We start from the raw sequence: 24,145 nt of genomic DNA, 5'->3' as shown, positions 1-24,145 counted from the left end.
TCTCCATTTTTTAAAAATGGGAATTCAAGTGTATGTATGTATATGTGTGTGTGTGTATATATGTGTATATATGTGTATATATATATATATATATATATATATATATATATATATAAATTCCGTATAGGTCCACACTCACGACTTTATAAACAATTTGCTGGGGTGCCTACTCAGTTGAGGAAAACATTATCCTCATAAGTCTAAAAAGAATAATCACAGGGGTGCACTCACCAGTCTTCAAAGACATAATTTTTAATTCATCTTCTTTGGTAGGAACAGACAAAAAAGCATCAACGTTTCGGTCCTGTGCTTGGACTTGTGTCAAGATCAAGTATCTTGACAGAGGTCTGAGCACAGGACTGAAACATTGATGCTTTTTTTTTGTCTGTTCCTACCAAAGAAGATGAATGTTTTCATGACATTGTTGAATACATGGCACAAAGAATTCAGGCTCCTCTGCGGGCAGAGGGGATTCCTTAAAATTACCAATAAAGATCTACCTATTTAAGTGGCAACTGAGTGTATGTAAACAAATGTTCACATATTGTGAGGATAGAAGATCGTTAACAATGATGTGTTTCACAGGATGCAGTTATGTCGCATATTCTCCGTCCCATAGAAAGTGTAGGCTATTGGATGATGTGCTAATGTTACAAACATATGCACTTACAGTAATATATTTTTGCATACATAGTTTAATCACTACAAGTTAATTAAAACTAATAAATTTAAATGGACATGTGTGATAGTGCAGCCAGCAGGGAATTCTGGGAGAAAAATACCCATTGATGTGGATTCAGACTACTGAGGCAAATTTAACTCTCTAAAGTTTGTGTGTTTGTTACAAGATCTTCAATTAAAACAGCCAATAAACAAATTTTTTTCCTAAGCACTTAACGTTTAAATATATTCCTCTGTTGACTTTTTTCAATTGTATTTGTATTTGTAGCGAGTAAGGAATGAAGGACTCAGTAGTGGCACACTTTCTAAATCCTCATCATCTGGCATGCAGAGTTGTGGAGAAGAAGAAAGTGAAGAAGGACCTGATGCAGTCCCATTGCCACCCCCAATGGCTATTCAACAGCACAGCCTTCTTCAGTCTGATTCCCAAGATGATAAGGTACTTTTAATTATTTCAAGACATAAGTTGCTTGTACCACTTCCATCGAAACATATTTGTTTTTATTGTGGCAATCATGCATCAAAGTAAGTGGCAAGTGTTACTTATTGCCCTTGTAAAAAATTATTTTAATTAAACTGTTAAGCTCCTAAAAATAAACCTACAAGATTTTACTAAATCTAAAATTATTTAATCCGCTTTGCTTACTGGACTTTACCCGCTAGAAAGCACATTGCCCAACAAATGTTAATTGTAATTACAGACTATGAGGTGTAGTTTATGGTACTGCACTTCATACTCACTATGAACACTCTAAAACACTGTATCCGAATGGTAGATCTACAGTGTCTAGATAAACAGTCAATAGGTCGACAGTGTCAAAACGTCAACAGTCAAAATGTTGACATGGTCAAAAGGCAGACACACAAATGGTCGATGCAGAAAAGGTAGACATATGGTTGTTCATGATATTTAGCACTTGGGGGAGGGTTTGGGTTATGCATCCAAATCAGGTGAACAGAGTAGGAATTACAACGGTTTCTATATGTGCCTCCCACTTTTTAAGGGGCCAAAACTAATGGGACAAACTAAAAATCCTAAATCTAACTTTCACTTTTTAATACTTTGTTGCAAATCCTTTGCAGGCAATTACAGCCTGAAGTCTGGAACGCATAGACATCACCAGACGCTGGGTTTCATCCCTGGTGATGCTCTGCCAGGCCTCTACTGCAAATGTCTTCAGTTCCCGCTTGTTCTTGGGGCATTTTCCCTTCAGTTTTGTCTTCATCAAGTGAAATGCATGCTCAATCGGATTCAGGTCAGGGGATTGACTTGGCCATTGCATAACATTCCACTTTTTAGCCTTAAAAAACTCTTTGGTTGCTTTTGCAGTATGCTTCGGGTCATTGTCCATCTGCACTATGAAGCGCCGTCCAATGAGTTCTGAAGCATTTGACTGAATATGAGCATATAATATTGCCCGACACACTTCAGAATTCATTCTGCTACTTTTGTCAGCAGTCACATCATCAATAAATACAAGGGAACCAGTTCCATTGGCAGCCATACATGCCCACGCCATGACACTACCACCACCATGCTTCACTGATGAGGTGGTATGTTTTGGATCATGAGCAGTTCCTTTCCTTCTCCATACTCTTCTCTTCCCATCACTCTGGTACAAGTTGATCTTTGTCTCATCTGTCCATAGGATGTTGTTCCAGAACTGTAATGGCTTTTTGAGATGTCGTTTGGCAAACTCTAATCTGGTCTTCCTGTTTTTGAGACTCGCCAATGGTTTACATCTTGTGGTGAACCCTCTATATTCACTCTTGTGAAGTCTTCTCTTGATTGTTGATTTTTACACACATACACCTACCTCCTGGAGAGTGTTCTTGATTTGGCCAACTGTTGTGAAGGGGTTTTTCTTCACCAGGGAAATAATTCTTCTGTCATGCACCACAGTTGTTTTCCATGGTCTTCCGGGTCTTTTGGTGTTGCTGAGCTCTCCGGTGCGTTCTTTCTTTTTAAGAATATTACAAACAGTTGATTTGGCCACACCTAATGTTTTTGCTATCTTTCTGAAGGGTTTGTTTTGATTTTTTCAGCCTAATGATGGCTTGCTTCACTGATAGTGACAGCTCTTTGGATCTCATATTGAGAGTCAACAGCAACTGATTCCAAATGCAAATGTCACACATAGAATCAACTCCAGACCTTTTAACTGCTTAATTGATAATGAAATAACGAGGGAATAGCCCACACCTGTCCATGAAATAGCTTTTGAGTTGATAGTCCCATTACTTTTGGCCCCTTAACAAGTGGGAGGCACATATAGAAACCGTTGTAATTCCTACACCGTTCATTTGATTTGGATGGAATTACCCTCAAATTAAATCTGAAAGTCTGCAGTTAAAGCACATCTTGTTTGTGTCATGTCAAAGCCATTGTGGTGGTGAATAGAGGCCAAAATATGAAAATTCTGTCAATGTCCCAATATTTATGCAATATATATATATATATATTTATATATTACATTTGAAAAAAAAAAAGTGCCCAATTATGTCTCACCTTAGAGGGATTGTCCCCTTAGACTTAACTCCATAATCCCCGCTAATGGTTTTTAATTTCATTAAGAAACCCATTCTCTCTACAATTCCTTCTAACTCACTATGTTTTTATTACATTTTCCTCTGTCTAATCATATGATTACCATGTGTGTAATAGTAGTGCACACTCACTTTTTTCTGTAATTGAACTATTTTTTGTGTTTGTCGTATACAGTTTTTCCAAAGTGAGAGGTGCTCAATGTTATGCTTTCTGGCAAAATATTTAACAAATTAAATCAATAAATACAAATGAAAACATAATGACTATTGCCTTTATTCAGAGCTTAATACATTTTTTAGATTCTAGGTATCAGCAAAATGTATTAAAATTCAATTAATTTATCAACCCTTTATGGCTGGTACATATTTTTAGCTATTATTTGTAACAAAAAGCCCAGCTCATACCACAGACATACAGTGTATCCGGAAAATATTGACAGTGCTTCACTTTTTCCACATTGTTATGTTACAGCCTTATTCCAAAATGGAATAAATTAATTTTTGTCCTCAAAATTCTACACACAATACCACATAATGACAATGTGTAAAAAAAATTTTTTGAGATTTTTGCAAATTTAATTAAAAAAAAACAAAAAAAAAAACTAAGAAATCACTTAGTACATAAGTATTCACAGCCTTTGCCATGAAGCTCAAACTTGAGCTGAGGTACATCCTGTTTCCACTGATCATCCTTGTGATGTTCCTACAGCTTAATTGGAGTCTACCTGTGGGAAATTCAGTTGTTTGGAAATGATTTTGAAAGGCATACACCTGCCTATATAAGGCCCCCACACTTGACAGTGCATGTCAGAGCACAAACCAAGCATGAAGTCCAAGGAATTGTCTGTAGACCTCCGAGACAGGATTGTCTCGAGGCACAAATCTGGGGAAGGGTACAGAAAAATATCTGCTGCTTTGAAGGTCCCAGCGCGCACAGTGGCCTCCATCATCTGTAAATGGAAGAAATTCGGAACCACCAGGGCTCTTCCTAGAGTTGGCCGGCCGTCTAAACTGAGTGATCGTGGGAGAAGGGCCCTAGTCAGGGAGGTGACCAAGAACCCGATGGTCACCCTGTTAGAGCTACAGCATTCCTTTGTGGAGAGAGGAGAACCTTCCAGAAGGACAACCATCTCTGCAGCAATCCACCAATCAGGCCTGTATGTTGGGTGGACAGACGGAAACCACTCCTTAGTAAAAAGCACATGGCAGCCCGCTTGGAGTTAGCCAAAATGCACCTGAAGGACTCTCAGACCATGAGAAACAAGGTTCTCTGGTCTGAAGAGACAAAGATTGAACTGTTTGGCGTCAATGTCAGGCATTATGTTTGGAGGAAACTAGGCACCACTCATCACCAGGCCAATACCATCCCTACAGTGAAGCATGGTGGTGGCAGCATCATGCTGTGGGGATGTTTTTCAGCAGCAGGTACTGGGAGACTAGTCAGGATAGAGGGAAAGATTAATGCAGCAATGTACAGAGACATCCTGGATGAAAACCTGCTCCAGAGCGCTCCTCACAGTTCATCTTTCAGCAGGACAACGACCCTAAGCACACAGCCAAGATATCAAAGGAGTGGCTTCAGGACAACTCTGTGAATGTCCTTGAGTGGCCCAGACTTGAATCCGATTGAACATCTCTGGGGAGATCTGAAAATGGCTGTGCACCGATGCTTTATATACAACCTGATGGAGCTTGAGAGGTGCTGCAAAGAGGAATGGGCGAAACTGCCCATAGATAGGTGTGCCAAGCTTGTGGCATCATATTTTAAAAAGACTTGAGGTTGTAATTGCTGCCAAAGGTGCATCAACAAACTATTGAGCAAAGGCTACTTATGTACATGTGATTTCTTCGGGGTTTTTTTGTTTGTTTGTTTTATTATATTTGCAAAATTCTCAAAAAAGTTGTCATTATGGAGTATTGTGTGTAGAATTTTAAGGACAATATTTAATTTATTCCATTTTGGAATAAGGCTGTAACATAACAAAATGTGGAAAAAGTGAAGCGCTGTGAATACTTTCCGGATGCAATGTAAATACGCTCTTAAATTTATAAATTTCTCATAAATCCCCCTTCTCCATTTCAGTCCTGTATTTTCCTCATTCCTTTCATTTCCTCATTTCACTTCTGTCTCCCAGACATGCCCCCTTTATAGAATCTCCCCCAAGAACATGATGCCGGTATAGATACTTGTCCAAATCATGCCATCCTGTACTGGTTCTCCTCCCAGTCATTGCTCTTGTATTGTAAAATGTTCACACCATTTACCATATGTCTTTTCTACTTCAGGGTCCATAGGGGTCCACAGGGTTTACCTTGGGGTATAGGTTGGGAACCAAATCCGGGCACCACGCAGTTAAAGCTTTTAGCTCCCAGGATGCACTTGGGTCCACTCTCCCTATAACCCCGCTCCCCAGCCAGAGGCACCTCAGTTTAAGTTGGTGCCCGGCTGGAGTCGGGTCACCGTTACTGCAGGGGGGCTGCTTAGCAGCCCCTAAGCTTAAAATGTATTTTAAAAGAGTTTTATTTTATTATTTTTTACTACTCTTCAGAGCGGCAGCATCAGACTGTCCAATGGACGTCTAAGCTGCCGCTCCTACACCCCGCCGGCGCTGCGACGCCAGAACAGATCTGGGGATCGCAGCGGGACCCCAGAGTCTGTACTAGCCGGGCTCTGGAGGAATCCCTGGGCTGCTGCCGGATCGACGGTGACAGGTAAGTCGCGTGGTCACCGCTTGCGGTGACCCTCGTGTACATGCAGCCTTATGCCTCCGGTCTCTGGGGACAGACCGGAGGCGCTAGCGGTGGCGGCGGGCTCCCCCTCCATGGAGGCATACCCCGCGTGTCCACAGCCCACCAGGGATTATAGCGGCAGCGGGAGCCGGCATCCCGGGGGGTTAATTGCTAGCCAGGGGAGGAAGCCTTCCCTGTCTAGCGGCTCCTCCCCTCAGCTCAGCGCGCCTTTCAATACTACAGTCTGGCGTCGCTGAGCTGCTTCCTCCGCGGGCCACGCTGCTTCTGAGGTCTCCAGTGGCCATTTTCTCTCTGTGGTGCTGCAGAACTCCTAGGATGTCAGTGAGCCCAGTCCCCCTGCGTACCTGGCCATTTTGGGTGAGTGTACACAGCGCTATAGCCTTCCCAGACACTGAATCTGGGCAGTTGAATGTAGCGACATTGTGCAGTATATTATATGACATGCAAATGTATGTATATATATTTTTCTGCATTGTATGTGACTTATGCTAGTGCTGACTGTCTGCTTTTTCTCTCACCTGTCAGTGTATATCTATCCCTTTTCTTTATGTGCCCTAATACAGGTGTACCTGGGGTGGTTCTGAGACCTCACATATATATACTTGTTAATATCTGTGAGGTTTGTCACATACTGTTGCGTGCTGCACGTTGCCATATTTTAGATGGAACTGTGAGTTGCATACGCTGATAATGGGTCCCTGCAGCTAATCTTAGCATCAGTCAGGACCGGTATGGCGCTGCTTAATATTTCCGTCAAGATAGTCAGATATATCTGACCAGGAGATTGCACATGATACTGCACCCATTATTGCTATCCTGCAAGTCATAGCCTGCAGGTAGTAGGCGGAGGATTTTAACTCAGAAAGGTTTATGTATGCGGCACCATCTGGTGCCGGGCCCCTTGCACGACCCCCTTAAAGGGCGGTTTATTTGTCAGGATTCTCTCCTTTGAGGATCGCCTGGCGGGCCCCATTGTCGTCACTCGCTTGGAGTTACTTTACCATACTGCCCTTTTGAACTCGGGGTATCTCGCAATTTCTTGCAATTTACCCCTGTGCAACAGACTATCGCTCCCCGCCAGGGTTTTTCACAGTACATGAATTACCTCCGATACCACATCGGTCTGTCATTCCCCTTGCAGGGATTACCACAACGGCCACCCTGGTGGATGTCGTTTTATACGAAATACTAATTGGCGTGATATACGCCCTGTGGTTACTTCCCAGTGGCTCTGCCGTGAACTGGATGGTGTATTCGGCTCTTTCCCTCTCACATGGGGGGAGCCGATTTCAAGTATTATTATCCCTGCTTTGGGGCTGGTAGCCAGGTTCATTCTGGATATAGAGAATGCCGATCCTGCACCTGTATCATACATCTCCCATTTTCTGCCCAGCGGGTGGATCTCATAGCGGGAGTCTGGCTGTCGCCAGATACGAGGAGTCACAAAGGCCTCCTGTTTCCCATTCCCTGAGGGTCCTCACAAGTAATGGAAATCCCCTTCTGGGATGGATTTGTATGTTAATCGTCGGGTTACAGGCATTAATACGCCTCCCATCCCGGCCTGGACGGATTTTACGGATCCGTAGGTGGTAACTTTGCCTGAAATCAATGTACTTGTTTTCAGGGCCTGTTGCCCATCCTACCATGGCCATCGCATGGTGATGCTTTTGTGACGTTTTTCCCCTCCAACACTTCTGGGGTTCAAATATCTTTTGTCGCTCACATAAAATATGCAGTGGTCATATGTGGGATTACCTACATTGGATGCCGGTCTTCTAACTTTCAGGGTTTCGGCGGCGACTGTATCCACCGCAATACCCTATGGCTGCGTTATGGGAAAGCAGAGGTGCAGACTCCTTCCATGGGGAAGATCTTGTTTGGTCCTGACCTTGACAAGATCGTTGCATCATTGGCAGTATCACTAATGGGGAGATACCGTCTTTAGCTACTCCCACTACATTCGGACTAACTCTGTTAAGTCTTTTTGTCCTCAGGGTCAGCCTAAAGGCCTGTTTTTTCCTAGGCTGTCGGCCTCCATGGGGGCCACCATATCCAGTACCGAGCAGTCCTGGACTTCCGGACGACCCTGTTTCTACACCTGAGGATATACCTTCAGCCTGACGGGACAGGTCTACATCTGGGGAATTCCAGAGTGAGGTACTGATTCTCAACGGCCTCTCATTGCTCAGGCGGCCTCCTCACAGGCATTGTTACATGGGCCCTTCTTCAGACCCGATCAGGGCCTTACAATCCCAGAAAGCTATACAGTCTTTGTGGTAAGCAGAGCTATTTCGGCCACCCTCACTATCTCAGTGAGGGACTGGTTGTTCTACTTTCTTTCTGGGGCAGTGACCGACTGGTCCTCATTTGCCTATACTCTGTCTCAAATCCCTGAATCAGATTCCAACGGTGCCTGGACTCAGGTGGAATCGTCCATGCTCCATCATCCGACGTTTGGAACCTGGGGATTTTATGGTATATCTGAGTATTCAGGATACGTACCTACGGGTACATACAGAGCCCTCTCATCAGCATGGGTTCAGGTTTGCTGTGCCACAGCAACACTTGTAAGTTTCGGGCTCTGCCTTTTGGGACTGTCCTCAACTCCACCGGGGTTTACCAGCTTTATGGATTTTCTGACAGTTCACCTGTTCAGTGTATCCGAATGCTCCTTTCTCTGGACGGTCTCCTGCTTTTAGCAGGATCACCAAGGTACTTTACCGCCAGGTCAGGATAACCATGGCTTCTTCTCGGCACAGATAATTAGTCAACGGAGAAAAAGTCCTCCCTGCATCCCTCACAGGGTTTTCTTCATCTGGGAGCACTGCTGGATTCTCAAAATCTGAGAATTTTTCTGACGTAAGACAAGATCTCCACTCTTCAACTTGGAGTGTGCGGATATCTACGCAGTCGACATATGTCATTACTCTCTGTGATGCGCGGTCTACCAGAGTGTCTACCTTTTGGTAGGGTCGAATGTGCTCAGTTCCATTCCAGGCCTTGCCATAATTGACTCCCCTCCAGATGGATCGAGTTTTTTCCATCGGATCGCTGTTCGAACGATGATACTTTCTCCGGAGGCGAGTTGGTCTCTGTCCGGGTGGCTATGGCCATCTCGTCCAGGGTGTTCTTTGCTACAGACAGTGTCTGGTCCGCATTCGTTTCGGGGCAGTTGGACGTCTGTCGGTTCTGCCCTGCCACTTAACTTGTTGATACTTTAGGCTGTCTTGGACCTTCACTCTGGCCTAACCCATATGTCATGGTAAACCTGAATAGGTTCAGTCCGACAGTGTCACAACAGTGGCTTCCATCTAGGCAACACTGGTAGTTGGGTGGCAATGTCAGGAATGTCATCCATTCTGACATAGTCCAAGGGTCTTCTCCTGGCCAACTCTGCAGTGTTTATTCCCGGAGCTCTCCATTGGGAAGCGGGCTTCCTCAGCCGTCACGACGTGCATCCCGGGGACTAGTCTCTTCTCCAAGAGAGGTTTCAACTCCTGGTGAGCAGAGGGGGCCTCCCTGAGGGGATTGACCCTCATGGCCTTCTGACTCGATCACACGTTACCGGTGTTACAGTCCAGCTCTAGGAGTACTGAAGCTACCTTAAGTGACTTTGTCAGTGAAGTGGTCCTTCCACTTTGTGTACCTGTGTCCTCCGGTCTCCCTTCTTCCTCGAGGTCTTCGGAAGTTTATTTCGAGACGGAGGGGCTTTCCTTCTGGGGGCTCCAGTTCATCCCAGACATCACTGGTACTAAGATTTTCGGAGTCTCCTCATCGATGCTCCGTTCCTACTGCTTCACTATCTGGACCTGTTGTCTCAGGGTCCTTGTTTTTCCCTGGACCTGGATCGTTTGTCTTTGACTGCGCCCCTACTGTGGTCCTAGGGCTTCCCTGGCTCTGTCTTCATTGAGATGTTTAGAGCAGATAGGCCAGACTTTGCTGGGATCTGCCACGGACTGTGGCATACATAATTCTTATGGTATCGTACCTGTCGATACGATCCTCCGGTGTCCAGGATTTCCAGATATTCTGGCATTCCTTCCGGCTGGCTTGGGTTTCACCCTTGGCCTGGCCTTCCTGACATTGCGGATCTCTGCACTGTCGGTATGGTTAAGATATGCTCCGCTCTGGTATCCAGTTCATCCTTTGGAGTGTTTTCTGGATTATGCCTCCACTTGTCCTCCCTAGGGACTCCTGGGGAGTTAGTAGTGGTTCTTTGTTCCCTCCGGGGACAGTCAATGGAACCGCTGGTTGTGATAGCCATTACATGGTCTATTGTTTAAGCTCTCTCTCTCAGGGTGTTTAAATCAACCAGGAGAGTGTCTGAATTGGGAGCGTTCTCATGTGGCTCCCTCTTCTGGAGGGCATCATGTCAGGGTGTGAGTTGCTCTCGCCCTGTGTTTCTTCTTAGAGTGGTTTTTAGGTTCCATATTATTCTGGAACTTATGGTACGGCCATTCAGTCCCCTGTCCTCTCGGCTGGTGTGGCCTCATTGACTGTGGTCCGGCCTCTTTGGCTTTATGTGATCTGTTCAAGTTCCTTATGGTAATCGGACTCCTTATTGGTGGTCTGCGGTTTCTGGTTTTCACAGGAAACGATGGCCGGCCTATAATGAAATGTTGGCTGGATGGCCTCGTATGTCTTCCTCAGGGGCCTACCCATGGGTGGGCATTTCTGCGTTAAGGCTTGTTTTTTCTCGGGCCATGTAACCCTCGTGGGAGGCTCGTTGTGGCGCCTCGGCTGTTTTGCCTTACTAGGTGTCCACGTGGTCTTCTGTCCATACCTTTTTAAGGTTCTAGGCATTGGTTTCCTTTGCCTCTCAGGATGCTTCCTTTTTGGCGACGGATTCTCCTCTCAGCACAGGAGCGTCCCCACCCTTGGTTGAACTGCTTTGGGACATCCCCAAGGTAAACCCTGTGGACCCCCTATGGACCCTGAAGTAGAAAACAAGAGATATGGTAAGAACTTACCTTTGTTATCTCTGTTTCTACGAAGTCCATAGGGTCCACAGGGCGCCCGCCCTGACGCACCTGGCTTCATATGGGCTGTGTTACTGGTCACCGGTTTCCCGTCTCCTTTTCTGTGAGTATGGTTCTAGAGTGTTCCAGTTTTCTCTCTCTTTTTCTCTCCTCCTCCTGCCTTTGGCTACTTACAAACTTAGGTGCCTCTGGCTGGGGGGCGGGGTTATAGGGAGAGTGGACCCAAGTGCATCCTGGGAGCTAAAAGCTTTAACTGCGTGGTGCCCGGATTTGGTTCCCAACCTATACCCCAAGGTAAACCCTGTGGACCCTATGGACTTCGTAGAAACAGAGATAACAAAAGTAAGTTCTTACCATATCTCTTGTTATTGCTAGTAAGATATTCTAAATGTCGTACATGAAAATGGTGTATTTGAACCATTTACTATGTATTGATCTTGTAGTATTTGATATAGGCTACTGAGTTGTTGAAGCACACAAATAATTTCTACATAATCTCCTGGTTCAAAGCATAAATTCAGTGTGTGTGCAATTACCACACACAAACATTCACACCATGTGTACCTACATCTCAACATTTCAGATCCACTATTTTGGTCATGGGACTTGGCCACATCTTAATACGGTAATGGTCATATCACAGTGTGGGAGTGACTATGTTACTGGGGGGGAGTACCTAGTTCTGAAAAGCGATAAGATTACTTATCTCCTTCCAAGCTCCGATTCACTTACACCTGCACCAGTGATAGGTGCAGACATTACCGGTTGCTATGTATTGCCGAATGGGACATATCTACCAAACTGTAATTGGCACCGTCTAGCACAAATTAGGACAGTTGGGCATTGCTGCATAGTAGAAAAAATAGGACATAGGTACAGAGGGGTCTTCATTCTCTTTATGGCTTGACAAAACTTAGAGTAGCAAGAAGTGAGAGATGGTGTCTCAAGCTATAGTTCTATAGAACTTTATAATGTAGCTTGCGATATTGTAGAAATCGCATGATAAGGTATCACAAAAGAGATGTGTATGTCCGCAAAGAAGAATAGTTGTGAGGATCTGGAAACCCTGAACCAGGGCCGGATTATAGGGAGGGCGATGGGGGCGATCGTCCTGGGGCCCCCACACATAGGGGGCCCCCACACACTGTCCCCAGGGCCGGTGCAACCAGCTTATCAAGTCCTGCACTGCAGGGAGACGCCAGGCTGGAGAGGCGCTCTCCCTGCAGCAGTTCTTGCTTCTGCCGCTGCGCCTATCGCACGGAGACAGGCAGCGGCAGCCTACTGTTGAGAAGAGTCCTGCTGAGCTCTTCATAGATGATGGGGGGGTGGGGAGGGTGAGCTCTAGAGGCGGAGGGCTGATTAACAAGACGATCATTAGCCTGAACTGAAGGAGGCTAAGCCGCCGGGGCGGATGGCTGAGCTTCTGCTCCTCCTCTCTTCAGGTCTCTCCCTGCATGAAAGATCGTCACGCTGGGAACAGGCAGGGATAGTCTGCAAAACATTTGCCAGTTTACAAGTGAATTCAAACACTGTTGAATACACTTGAATAGTGGCAAGTAGTTTGTACACTACTTCCCAGCGTGACCCTCTGACCTCCCAGGATGTAGAGAAGGGATGGGAGACAGCGAGCACTGCAGCAGCATCCAGCACAGTAACTATGTTCTACTATGAATGGTAATGTCCAAATCCCCCTCTTGGAGAGGACGTCTATTAAGAATGTATGGGTGTAATGGGAAAAAAATAATTCAGTGAGGAGGAGGTGGGGCATTATCTGACTCTGTGTGTGTCACACACATTATTTTTATATATATATATATATATATATATATATATATATATATATATGGGCCCCCGCATGTTTGTTGCCCAGGGGCCCCCACAGACCTTAATTCGGCCCTGCCCTGAACATAAAGGTAGACATGAAAACAAAGGATAGGGCGGTCCCTGCTGATAAAAAAATGTTTAATCCAATGGGATTAGTGTACAGATGAAACGAGAAGCGGGTTTTACACAGTGAGTGGAGATTGGGACAGTTGTTAGTGTGGTTTAGGTGGAAGGAGGATAGTTTCTAAAAGAGGGAAGATCTTTCTAAAATTTTTAGGCTGTGATTATCTATTTACCTATCGGTCTATCTACAGGTATGTATCTATCTACATGTTTCTTTGTATCTATTTATCTATCTACGTCTATCTGTATCCATTGCCATCACTACTTTTATTCACTTTCTCTAAAGCTAATCACATGCTCTACAAGATGGCACTTTCTTTGCAGAACATGTGACCATAACATTAGATGACCCTGCTTCCTATATTTTGGAGTCGCAGCTATGTTCTTGTAGCACACCTTCAAGACATGTATCTGTGGGCTGAAGAATTTGGCCATTTTCTTATAGTACAGATCTTTTTCCTATTAGATACTGTAAATGTTATATTCTACATTCAGGGTGGGGCTGTTGTTTAGTCTTGTTACAATGGGATTTAGGCATATATAGTAAGCTGGTGATAAAGTGTTAATGGACTGAAAAACTGAAAAGTTAAAGTATATAAAACGGCTACAGATTGAGTCTCCCATATCCGAATATTCCGAAATATGGAATCTTTTTGGCATTACTGAGATAATGAAACCTTTGGTTCAATGTACACAAACTTTGTCTAAGGTACAAATTATTAAAAATAATGTGTACAATTACCTACAGGCTGTGTGTATAAGGTGTATATGAAACATAAATTAATTTCATTACTGTACACAAACTTTGTTTGAGCCACAAAATTATTGAAAATATTGTATAAAATTACCTGGAGGCTGTGTGTATAAGGTGTATATAACACATAAATGCATTATGTGTGTATATTTGGGTCCCATTCCCAAGATATTTCATTACTAAATGCAAATATTCCAAAATATGGAATATTCCGTTACCCAAAATAACCCTGGTCCCAAGCATTTTGGATATGGGAGACTCAACCTGTACTAATAACAGATTAACAAGTGTGTATGCGTGTGTGTTTATCAGGGCCGTAACTAAGGTAGTGCGACCTGTGCCATGGCACAGGGCACCGCAGGGCAGGGCGCGCTGTTTGGTCTATCAATTTTCCTGTTTATTATCATTGTCACTTGTAGCTTCCTCTTATTTTATCCCCAGCATCTCCTGGCTGCCCCAGGAGTACCCCTATCTCTTCTCTGGTCCTTCCTCGTGAAACCATGGCCCTTTTTCAGGTGCACTATCTTATGTCCCTATTTAAAAAATGGGAAGGGGGGGCACCGATGTTCTCTCTGACACAAGGCACCAAAAAGTCTATTTACGGCTCTGGTGTTTATATAATGTGTGTATATAATGTGTGTTTAAAAGATCCCATGATTATACAGAAGAGGAAAGGTTTAGTTAAAAAGTATGTTCTTTATCAGATATTTTATGCAAAGAAAAGCCTACTACAGGAGTCTCAGGCACTATACTTCAGTTGCACCTTATTTCTGCATGTGTTGACACACATTTATAGTAATGACATGTATCAATGCTGCCAGAATTATTAGGATTATCGCCAGGCTTGTTGGTAAATTCTGTTTAGAAAAATGGTGCTGTTGGCCTGTGCAAAATGTTATGACTTTATTGCTAAATCTAAGTGGGAGCAAAAAAATCAGGTTGTGTGGTTTGATCAATTGACAGCCAAATACCATTCAAATTAGTCAATCTGTGTGTCTCAATTGGTCCTGGGGTTGAGTGACAGAAGTGCAGTGGTCATGGCCATCTTAAGTTTGTCATAAGTGTCTTATGTTTATTGTGAGTTGTACATTTAAACTCTGCAATGTAAAGCCTGGTACTTTGATTACTTTTTTTGCATTGGTTAATGTGTAGTTTTTGTCTATTACTACAGTTTTGATTCTATCTGCAACTAATTTTGTTTTTTCCCCTTCCCCCTTTCTTTCTCTTTTATTTATTTTTTTTCTTTTTCCATTTTCCTCCTGATTAGAATTATGTGGACTTGTGTTCTGTCTCTGTTTTGGCTCAGTTCCCATACCTTTCCATTTAAAATTGTTCAGGCTTCCTTTCCTTAATCCTTATTTGCCATGTAAATTTGTCTCCATTGCCTTACCTTTCCAATTTACATTTTTTGTAATACCTTTCCTTAGTCCTTATTTTCCTATAAATAATGGCCATCAAGTATGTTTAGACATTCTTTCAGCTGCTAAATGGTAAACAAGAGTGGAAACATCTTGCACCTGTATTTTGTTATGTATGTATGCACTGTAATTGGGCTAACCTTTTGTTGCATGAAGTGTGCATTTATACAATGTAGCTCCCATTTTAATATTATGCATTATTCCCCTTATCTTACAGTTACTTAATTGCATGTGATTCAAGACACATGTTGGTTAATGACTGTAACTTAAAGTGAATGTCACTCAACCCTGCATATGTTACTGTACTTGTCAGCAGCCATTACCCCAATTTTTGCCATGATTGACGTTCTTTAGAATATGGTGACAGCAATCTACTGTATACTACATATACCAGTGCGCAGCAAGGATTGGCAGTAAGAATGGTGAGCTACTACTTCCCGAGCTACTTAAATCATTAAATAAGTGTGCTTCTAGGGCAGTGTGACGCTATAGATTACCAAGGTACTGTAGTAAAACAAATCATTGTTCCAAATTGTGATCCTTTTTTTGGGGGGTTTTTTTTTTTGGTCATAGATACCACAGGTAAACTAATTATAGATAATTGTGATTGAGTTTTGTTTTATCTGTGGATGCAAATATGGGTATCTTACAATTTATTGAGAACACCATTAGATATAATACTAACAATAAGATACAAAGTAAGTTATTGCTGCAGTCCAATTGAGTTCACTGAATCCTGTCGGGTTTAAATCATTCCATAATGCAGTGACACATCTGTTCATTTAATTGTTTCCCTAAACTTGCCAGTATGGTATGATGTTTCTAAAATGGTTTTCATATGTACTGTGTTCATGTTTTATACATAGTACTGTATATGTGTTTTATTAATACTTTCATTTAAATTGTTGAAAAAGTTAAATATTCCTCAATATATGACCAATACACATCAAACTGGTGACAAGTTGTGCGCTATCAAATACAACAAAAATGCATTTTAATTTTTATTTTTTTTTTTTTGGATGATTACTAGAACCTTTGTCATATAGAATGGCATGCATGATGACAAGAATTTGTTCGGAGACAATAAATAGCTCCAGTGTGAAAAACCCAAAAAAGAAAGACTAGATGAAAAAATTTCTTTGTGATAATATCATACACATAATTGCAAAGCATCTTATTTTACAGAGCTGTGTTGAGTTTTAGTACACAAAGTAATCAGTGTGTCCGGGATCTCTTAGAAAAAAAGTTATTCTTTTCCATTTTTTTTTTTCTTTGTGCATGTATTTAAGTCCAACATTACTCTAGATTGCAGTTCCTCCATCATGGAAACCTCAAATCTCATGCATCACAATAATATACAGATGTGTCCACATACAGTACTGTGCAAAAGTTTTAGGCAGGTGTGGAAAAAAATGCTGCAAAGTAATAATGCTTTAAAAAATAGAAGTGTTAATAGTTTATTTTCAGCATTTAATAAAATGCAAAGTGAATGAACAGAAGATAAATAAATCAAATCAATATTTGGCGTGACCTTTGCCTTCAAAACAGCATCAATTCTAGGTACACTTGCACACAGTTTTTGAAGGAACTCAGCAGGGAAGTTGTTCCAAACATCTTGGCGAACTAACCACAGATCATCTGTGGATGTAGGCTTGCTCAAATCCTTCTGTCTCTATGTAATCCCAGACAGACTGATGATGTTGAGATCAGGGCTCTGGGAGCCATATCATCACTTTCAGGACTCCTTATTCTTCTTTACGTTGAAGATGGCTCTTAATGACATTGACTGTATGTTTGGGGTTCCTGCTGCAAAATAGATTTGGAGCCAATCAGACGCCTCCCTGTTGGTACTGCATGATGGATAAGTACCTGCCTGTATTTCTCAGCATTGAGGACATCATTAATCCTGACCAAATCCCCAACTCAATTTGCTGAAATGCAGCCCCAAACTTGCAAGGAACCTCCACCATGCTTCACTGTTGTCTGCAGACACTAACTATTGTACCACTCTCCAGCCCTTCGACGAACACTTAATATACACTTATTGGTCTGCGCTCTCTTGAGGTCATGGGTTATGTTCTCATAAGCTGCTGGACCTACATAGGGCAACCCATCCCTATTGCGTGATAGTGATAATGAAAAAATTGGGAGGTCCGCACTAATAATGGGTTAAATAGGTGTGTTGGGAATAACTGTACTCCACAATAATAGTGTGTTTAATCAATTGTCTATTTATTTTATTGAGTTTTGTAGCTAAATATTATAGGAGTCACAATGCTCCAATCTTGAACATAAAACAATGTTGTATTCCGTGTCCTTAATTTTTTATACAGTTGGTACCCTAACTGGGATTTTATAGTTTGTGAAATAAAACGTTACCCTGACTGGGATAAAGGTTCTGAATTAGTTCCCTAAACAGGTGTAATCTTTACAGGGTTAGGTTAACCTGCATGTATACCGTGAACTAGTAAATATAAACCCAGTGTTGTGGTGTCCGGGGGCTGTGTCTGGTGGAGCGGCGTCCCGTGTCCGCCAGGTTCACAACTTACCCAATGTAGCGTTCACCTCCTGGTGAACATTGACTCTGTCGTCCTCCTTCAACGTCCTGCTTGGGCGTGCACATGTGCTGCTGTACGTCCCCAGTAGCAATGGAGTCACCGGTCCGTCACGCTACTTCTGAAGTGCCGCGCTCTCGCGAGATCACGTAGTCCTCAGTGGTCCCATTCTGAAGCCAATCACTCTACTCGCTCACCGTGAGGAGACTTGATGGTACACGTGTATTTGTTTCTACAATATGGATGGGTGTATTGCTCCAATGCGTATCGGCCACCTGGCCTTCCTCAGGGAATTCAATATCCGCCATCTTTAGTGTGGTGTCTATTTATAGGAGTTTGTCCTCGGCACCATCTTTGTTGTGGCATAGCTATATTCCTTTATTTCTGGAGATTCTGGGTATATCCTGTAGGAGCCATTTTTGTGATGGTCAGATTCAATGTTTTTGCCAACTTGTTGTTAGTATTACGGTTGTTTATAGGTGATCTTGTTTGGATCATTATTATTGTCTCTGTATTAACTATTCCCCTTCTATAGGTGTCTGGTCAGATTATGCAATTAAATTCCTGTATTATTTGTAGTCTCCCTCATTATTCTGTGGTTGGCATGTCAATTAGTGGTGTTTTTCAGATGATTATATTTACCAGATCATTCATTCATGATCACCGCTTTGATCACATCTGCATTTAGACCTCGTGGTTTTAGGGTTTTTAAGGTAAAGATCCATTTCAATTCACTACGATTTAACACCTTCTCAAAGTCTCCTCCCCTCCAGTTTTTCTCACTGATGTCAATCCCTATGAAATTCAGACCCTGTCGATTCTTATGATTCTCCTTGGAAGTGGAGCGAGAGGTTAGGTGTTTCTACCCCTTCTTTACATTGCGAATATGTTCTGAGATTCTTACTTTGAGCTTGTGGGTTGTTCTACCCACGTATTGTAAACTGCAGGGGCACTGAATAAGGTATATTACTCCTTTGCTATTGCAGCTAATATATTTAATCTTTTAGGTCACATCAGTTGAAGTGGATTTAAAATGTTCTACCCTCTTAGTTGTACTGTCACAGATTCTGCAGTTTGAACAAGTGTCACAGTAATAGAAACCCTCCCTTAGGGTGCTATGTTGTAATGTGGTTTGACCTAATCCCTTTTCTGTTCTAGTATGGTTCTTTACCAGTTTTTGTTTTAAATCTTGGGCCTTCCTGTATATAATTTTGGGATGATCTGGTAGGATGTCTGCAATGGTTTCATCTTCCATTAATATATGCCAATGTTGGCTGATTATCTGTTTCAGTTTCTTTGTGTCTCTATTGTATTTGGTGATGAAGGCTATCTTGAAGGGTTTGTTGTCCCCTTTCTCTCTTTTCCTTGTACTGGAGTAATGTACCTCTGTCTATATCCCTCACTCTCTGACGTGCTTCGTCTACCAACTGGATGTCATACTTTTTCACTATAAACTCCTCTCTCGTGTCCTGACTTTGGATCTAATAATTTTCTATTTTAGTGCAATTCCTCCTCAACCTGGTAAATTGACCCACGGGTATACTCTGGAGCCAATTTGGGTGGTGTCCACTTCTAGAGAGGATATAGCTGTTTACAGCTATGGGTTTAAGATAGGTTTTTGTGTAGTTGGTTGTCTTCAGTGTAATGTCCAAGAAGTTCACTTGTGTTTTGCTGTAGTCTGTCATGAATTTCAAATTTAAGTTGTTATTGTTAATATGTTCCAGAAATTCTTGTAAACCTTGTTCGTCCCCCTTCCATATAAAGAAGACGTCATCCATAAACCTCCAGAGGACTAGATTTGCGCCAAAGCCATGCCCGGACCAGATGTTTTTGTCCTCCCAGTAGCTCATGAAGAGATTCGCATAGCTTGGCGCAAATCTAGTCCCTATTGCAGTACCTGTCGTCTGGCGGAAGTAGTCACCCCCAAACCAAAAGTAATTATGTTTCAATATATATTTTATGGCATGCACAATGAATTGTGCCTGTTCCTGCTGCATTGTGTCATCCTGAGTCAGATAATGATTTATTGCCTCTATTCCTTGTTCATGATCTATGACTGTGTACAAGGACGTGACATCACTTGTACACAGACATAGGTCGTCGCCCCATTTTACCTGCTGAAGTGTTCTCAATATGTCCTTTGTATCCCTTATATGTGATTCTTGTTTCTTTACATGGGGCTGTAGAAAGGTGTCCATATATCTTGATAGGTCCGATGTGATTGAGTCTGTCCCTGATATTATAGGGCGGCCCGGGGGATACGTGGCATTTTTGTGCACTTTTGGTAAGTAGTAGAACACTGGTGTCACAGGGTGTTGAATGTTCAAATACTTGTGTTCTTTTTTTAGTCAGGATCCCTTGCTCATGTCCTTCCTCCAGTATCTTTCTTAAGATTTGCTGATATGGTTCCGTGCGGTCTTTTAGTAATCTTTCATAGGTAGTTCCATCCCCCAGAATTCTGTTGGATTCTCTGTTGTAATCTATGGTGTTTAATATAACTATACTGCCTCCTTTGTCGGCAGGCTTAATTGTGATATTCTTGTTCTTATTCAGTTCATCAAGTTCTGCCCTTTCTGCTTTAGTGATATTCATATTTTTTGTTCTTTTTTTCTTGTATTTTGTCTACAACTCTTGTTATTTATCGCTCGAACGTGTCTATGAAATGTCCTCTAAGGTGTTGGGGTTAAAACTTTGATTTGGGGTTTAGATCAGAATGTTTGTATTGTGGATCCTCTGATTGTTTGTGTTGTTGTTGGTTGGTTGTTGTAATATTTAGCCAATGTTAATTTCCTAATCAATTTTGTGTACATCCAGATATGTCTGGAATTTATCAATCTTCACAGTGCACGACGAACACTGCCTTCTGTTGCAGTCAAATATTTCAGATTTTGACTCGTCAGTCTAGAGCACCTGCTGCCCCGAATTCGGTCACGTGATCTTCAGACATGTGACAGATACAAACATCACGTGACCTGAGAATAACGTATATGAATAAAGTATGTCATTTCTTTATCTGTATATTTTTTTTAAGTCTGAAGTCTTTAATTGAATAATGTATGTATAATTTTAAATATAAGACCTAAGGGTTGCTTGTTTTGGTATACGGCTGGATTTGATTAAGTTAATCATTTAAGGCACAGCTGTTGCTGGTTAATATTAAGATAGAGGTATTTAAACCCCTCACTTTCAGAAGGAAGGACTTGCTATTGAGGAAGCTGTGAGCACCACACAGCAAAACTCGTCTAGCACCTGATCAATTACGTTTGCCCCATTTGGGAACTCCATGTGGACCTCCGGACCGGCATTACTTCTTTGAAAATTCCAGCGATTGCTCCATTACCACCTCAATCGGGACATTTACCCAGTGGGATGTGCTTGCTGCTCTACAAGCTGGTAACTATATTGCTGGACATTAATCCGGAACACTATTAAGGATCAGTGACTAACATTTCCTACTGACTATCACATTTGGATTTTACTATCCCTTCCCCCCTTTTTTATTTGGACTAATTTTAACCTTGATGTCTTTTGCAATTTTTTATTGCATGTATAACATTCAATGTGCATTATTAAATGGTACTTTTCAATTCAAGCCGTATACCTTATATGATTATTATCATTGTATATCCTCATTACTTATATCTTATTTATATTTAGTGATTATTATATCTTGTCACCTATGTTTTATATGGTATTTTGATCCATCATTATTTAATCAGATCTATGAGATCAGACATCTAGCGCAGGTTCTTCCATTTTTTCTGTATAATTTATATATTTATTAGGAGAGTGACATACTCCTTGAACCAGCAGCTTATTTGATAGCGCCATTCTGATTTTTATTCTTGTTTGTTGTTGCTTTGAAATCTTTGCCTGGGAGAGACCTTGCTGATGCAGTATAACTACCTTGTGTCTTGTTGCTGTGCTCAGTCTTGCAATGGTGTATGACCTGTGACATGAATCTGTCTCCCACAACCTCATGTTTGTAGCAGAGTTTGGCTGATCCTCACCCAGTTTTATGCCTTCTACACAGCTGTTTCAGTTAATGACTGTTTCTACTTCAGGGTCCATAGGGGTCCACAGGGTGACCTTGGGGTATAGCTGGATCCTGGATCCTCGGGCACCACGGAGTTAAAGCTTTTAGCTGCTCCCAGGATGCACTTGGGTCCAACCTCCCCTATACCCCGCCCCCGAGCCACAGGCACCTCAGTTTAAGATGGTGCCCGGCCGGAGTCGGGTCACCCTGCGGTGGGGGGCTGCAGGAGCAGCCCCCTAAAGCTTTTTATTTAACTAGGTTAAATTTATTTTTACATTAGTTTTGTTCTCCAGAGCGGCAGCGCTAGGCTGTCTGTACAGACGCCCACGCTGCCGCTCCTTCTCCCTGCTGGCGCCGCGACGCCAGCACTGAACTGGGGATCGCGGCGGGGGAAGCCAGAGTCTGTACTAGCCGGACTCTGGCTTCCCCCGGGACTGCTGCCGGAAGACGCCGGGGAGCTTAAGGTAAGCCGCGCACCGCTGATTAGCGGCGGTGCGCGGGTAATGCCTTTTATATGCAGTCCCATGCCCCCGGTCTAGGGGACAGACCGGGGGCGCTAGCGGTGGCGGCGGGCCCCCCCTCCATCGGAGGCATACCCCGTCAGACCACTAGACCACTAGGGTAAATTAAGCGGCAAGCGGGATGCCGCAACCTTGGGAGTTAAATATGCTAGCCAGGGGAGGAAGCCTTCCCTGTCTAGCGGCTCCTCCCCTCAGCTCAGCGCGCCTTTCAGCTCGGAGTCTGGCGTCGCTGAGCTGCAGATTACTCGGGCCACTCCTCCTCTGAGGTCTCCAGCGGCCATTTTCTTACTGGCAGCGCAGATCTCAGGGAGCACGCGGACCGGTCCCCCTGTGTACCTCTCCCCCGACAAGGACAGTGTACACAGCACTATAGCCCTCCCAGACACTGAATCTGGGAGGTTGATTGTAGTGGAAAGGTGCAGTGAGTATATCTTCCTGCATGGTATGTGACTTTTGCTAGTACTGCCTGTCTGTGTCTTTTTTCTACTTACTGTCAGCCTGTACCTATCCCTTTCATTCTCCTACAAGCCCTACAGGTGTGCGGGGGAAGGGTGTTTCTACTGACCTCACCTATATAGATCACGTATTTGTGAGGTCCGTCACATACAGTTGTGTGCTATACGGTGCCATATTGTGGGCTGTTGTTCAGCACACTGCTGAGTGCGCATGTTTTCTTCCTAAGTCAAGTCTGAGGAGGAGATTGAGCACTCCGGGGCTTCGGCATTGTTCTCCTGCAGGCGCTGTTCTGCAGGAGTGGATAGGGAGGATTTGTCACAGGACGGCCTGTGCGGACGGTGCCAGGCGGTCCCTGGTACGTCTAAACCTCCGATGTCGCAGGAGCCACCATGGGCGATGTTTTCCCAGGTGCTGGTGTCCATCGCGGACCGTCTGTCGGTCCCGACTGCCGCCCCTACTAGGGCGTTGCCCCAGCCTGCCATCCCCCATTCCCCGGGTGTACCACAATTATTGCAGACTCCCCCGGGGTCTCAGCCTGTTGGTCCCTATGCGGGGTTGCCAATGTATATTCAGTCCACCCCTGTGGCACAGCCGGCTGTGGTGCCGTTTCAGGCTCCTGTGACAGCTCCTCCACCCTGGGTGGATGCGCTTTCCCACACTGTCCAAGATTTGGCGGCAGCATCTTCGGCTTTTCAGTCGATGTTGCGCAGTGACGTGCCCTCCAGGGCGTCTAAACGCTCAGTCATGGCACAGGCTGCGCATCTTTCGGATTCTGAGGGGTCCTCGGATGATGGTGAGGTGCAGGATGACTCAGCCTCAGATGCCTCAGTCCAGGAGGTAGACACTAAGTCTTCCATCAATGTGCGGGCTCTGGTTAAGGCGGTGCAGGCCATTCTTCTGATTGAGGATGAGGCACCCGCTCCCAAGTCAAGGTATCCTAGTTTTAAAAAAGCTAAGGTTACTTCTACAGCGTTCCCCTTGTCTGATCAGTTAACTGATCACATGGCGGTGGCCTGGCAGACGCCCAGTAAGCGTTTCCTGCCACAGAAACGCTTGGCGTCCAATTATCCATTCCCGGAAGCGCATTGTAAGAAATGGGAAACTCCGCCTGCAGTCGATTCCCATGTAACACGCCTCATCAGGAGTGCTACTTTGCCATTGCCGTCTATATCCTCGCTGAAGGATCCTACGGACAGGAAGGTGGAGACTTGTCTAAAGTCTATTTATTCTCTCTCAGGGGCTGTAGCCCGGCCGTCCATGGCCATCTGAGGGGTGGGCCAACGCCTTGGAGGACACGTTTACGGATGAATCTCCGGACGTCCAGAGGGCGTTGTTAGGACAGATGAGAGATGCCGCCTCCTACATTGGAGAAGCATCTTTGGATGCTAGCCTGTTGACCTCTAGGGTTTTGGCGGCAGCAGTGTCTGCTCGTAGATCCTTGTGGTTGCGGTCTTGGAGAGCAGACGCGGATTCAAAGAAAGGCTTGGAGGCCTTACCATT

General features: G+C 43.7%; 1 protein-coding gene across 6 annotated transcripts in view; it reads left to right on the top strand.

Annotated features, from left to right (window-relative positions):
• TRIO (trio Rho guanine nucleotide exchange factor) overlaps positions 1 to 24,145 on the top strand; it is a 496,865-nt gene that overhangs the window by 305,413 nt on the left and 167,307 nt on the right. For all 6 annotated transcript variants that reach the window (XR_015869672.1, XR_015869673.1, XM_088445727.1 and 3 more), the window contains exon 36: positions 950 to 1,120. Coding sequence is in view for 4 of the 6 variants with exons in the window: in XM_088445727.1 (XP_088301853.1) it covers positions 950 to 1,120 (171 nt within the window). In the remaining 2 variants the exon portion in view is untranslated. The remainder of the gene's footprint in view (positions 1 to 949; positions 1,121 to 24,145) is intronic.

Source organism: Taudactylus pleione, unplaced genomic scaffold (genome assembly GCF_031769625.1).
Source record: "Taudactylus pleione unplaced genomic scaffold, aTauple2 ptg000386l, whole genome shotgun sequence".
In the NCBI taxonomy this organism is placed as follows: domain Eukaryota; kingdom Metazoa; phylum Chordata; class Amphibia; order Anura; family Myobatrachidae; genus Taudactylus; species Taudactylus pleione.
This window is presented reverse-complemented; position numbering and strand designations above follow the sequence as displayed.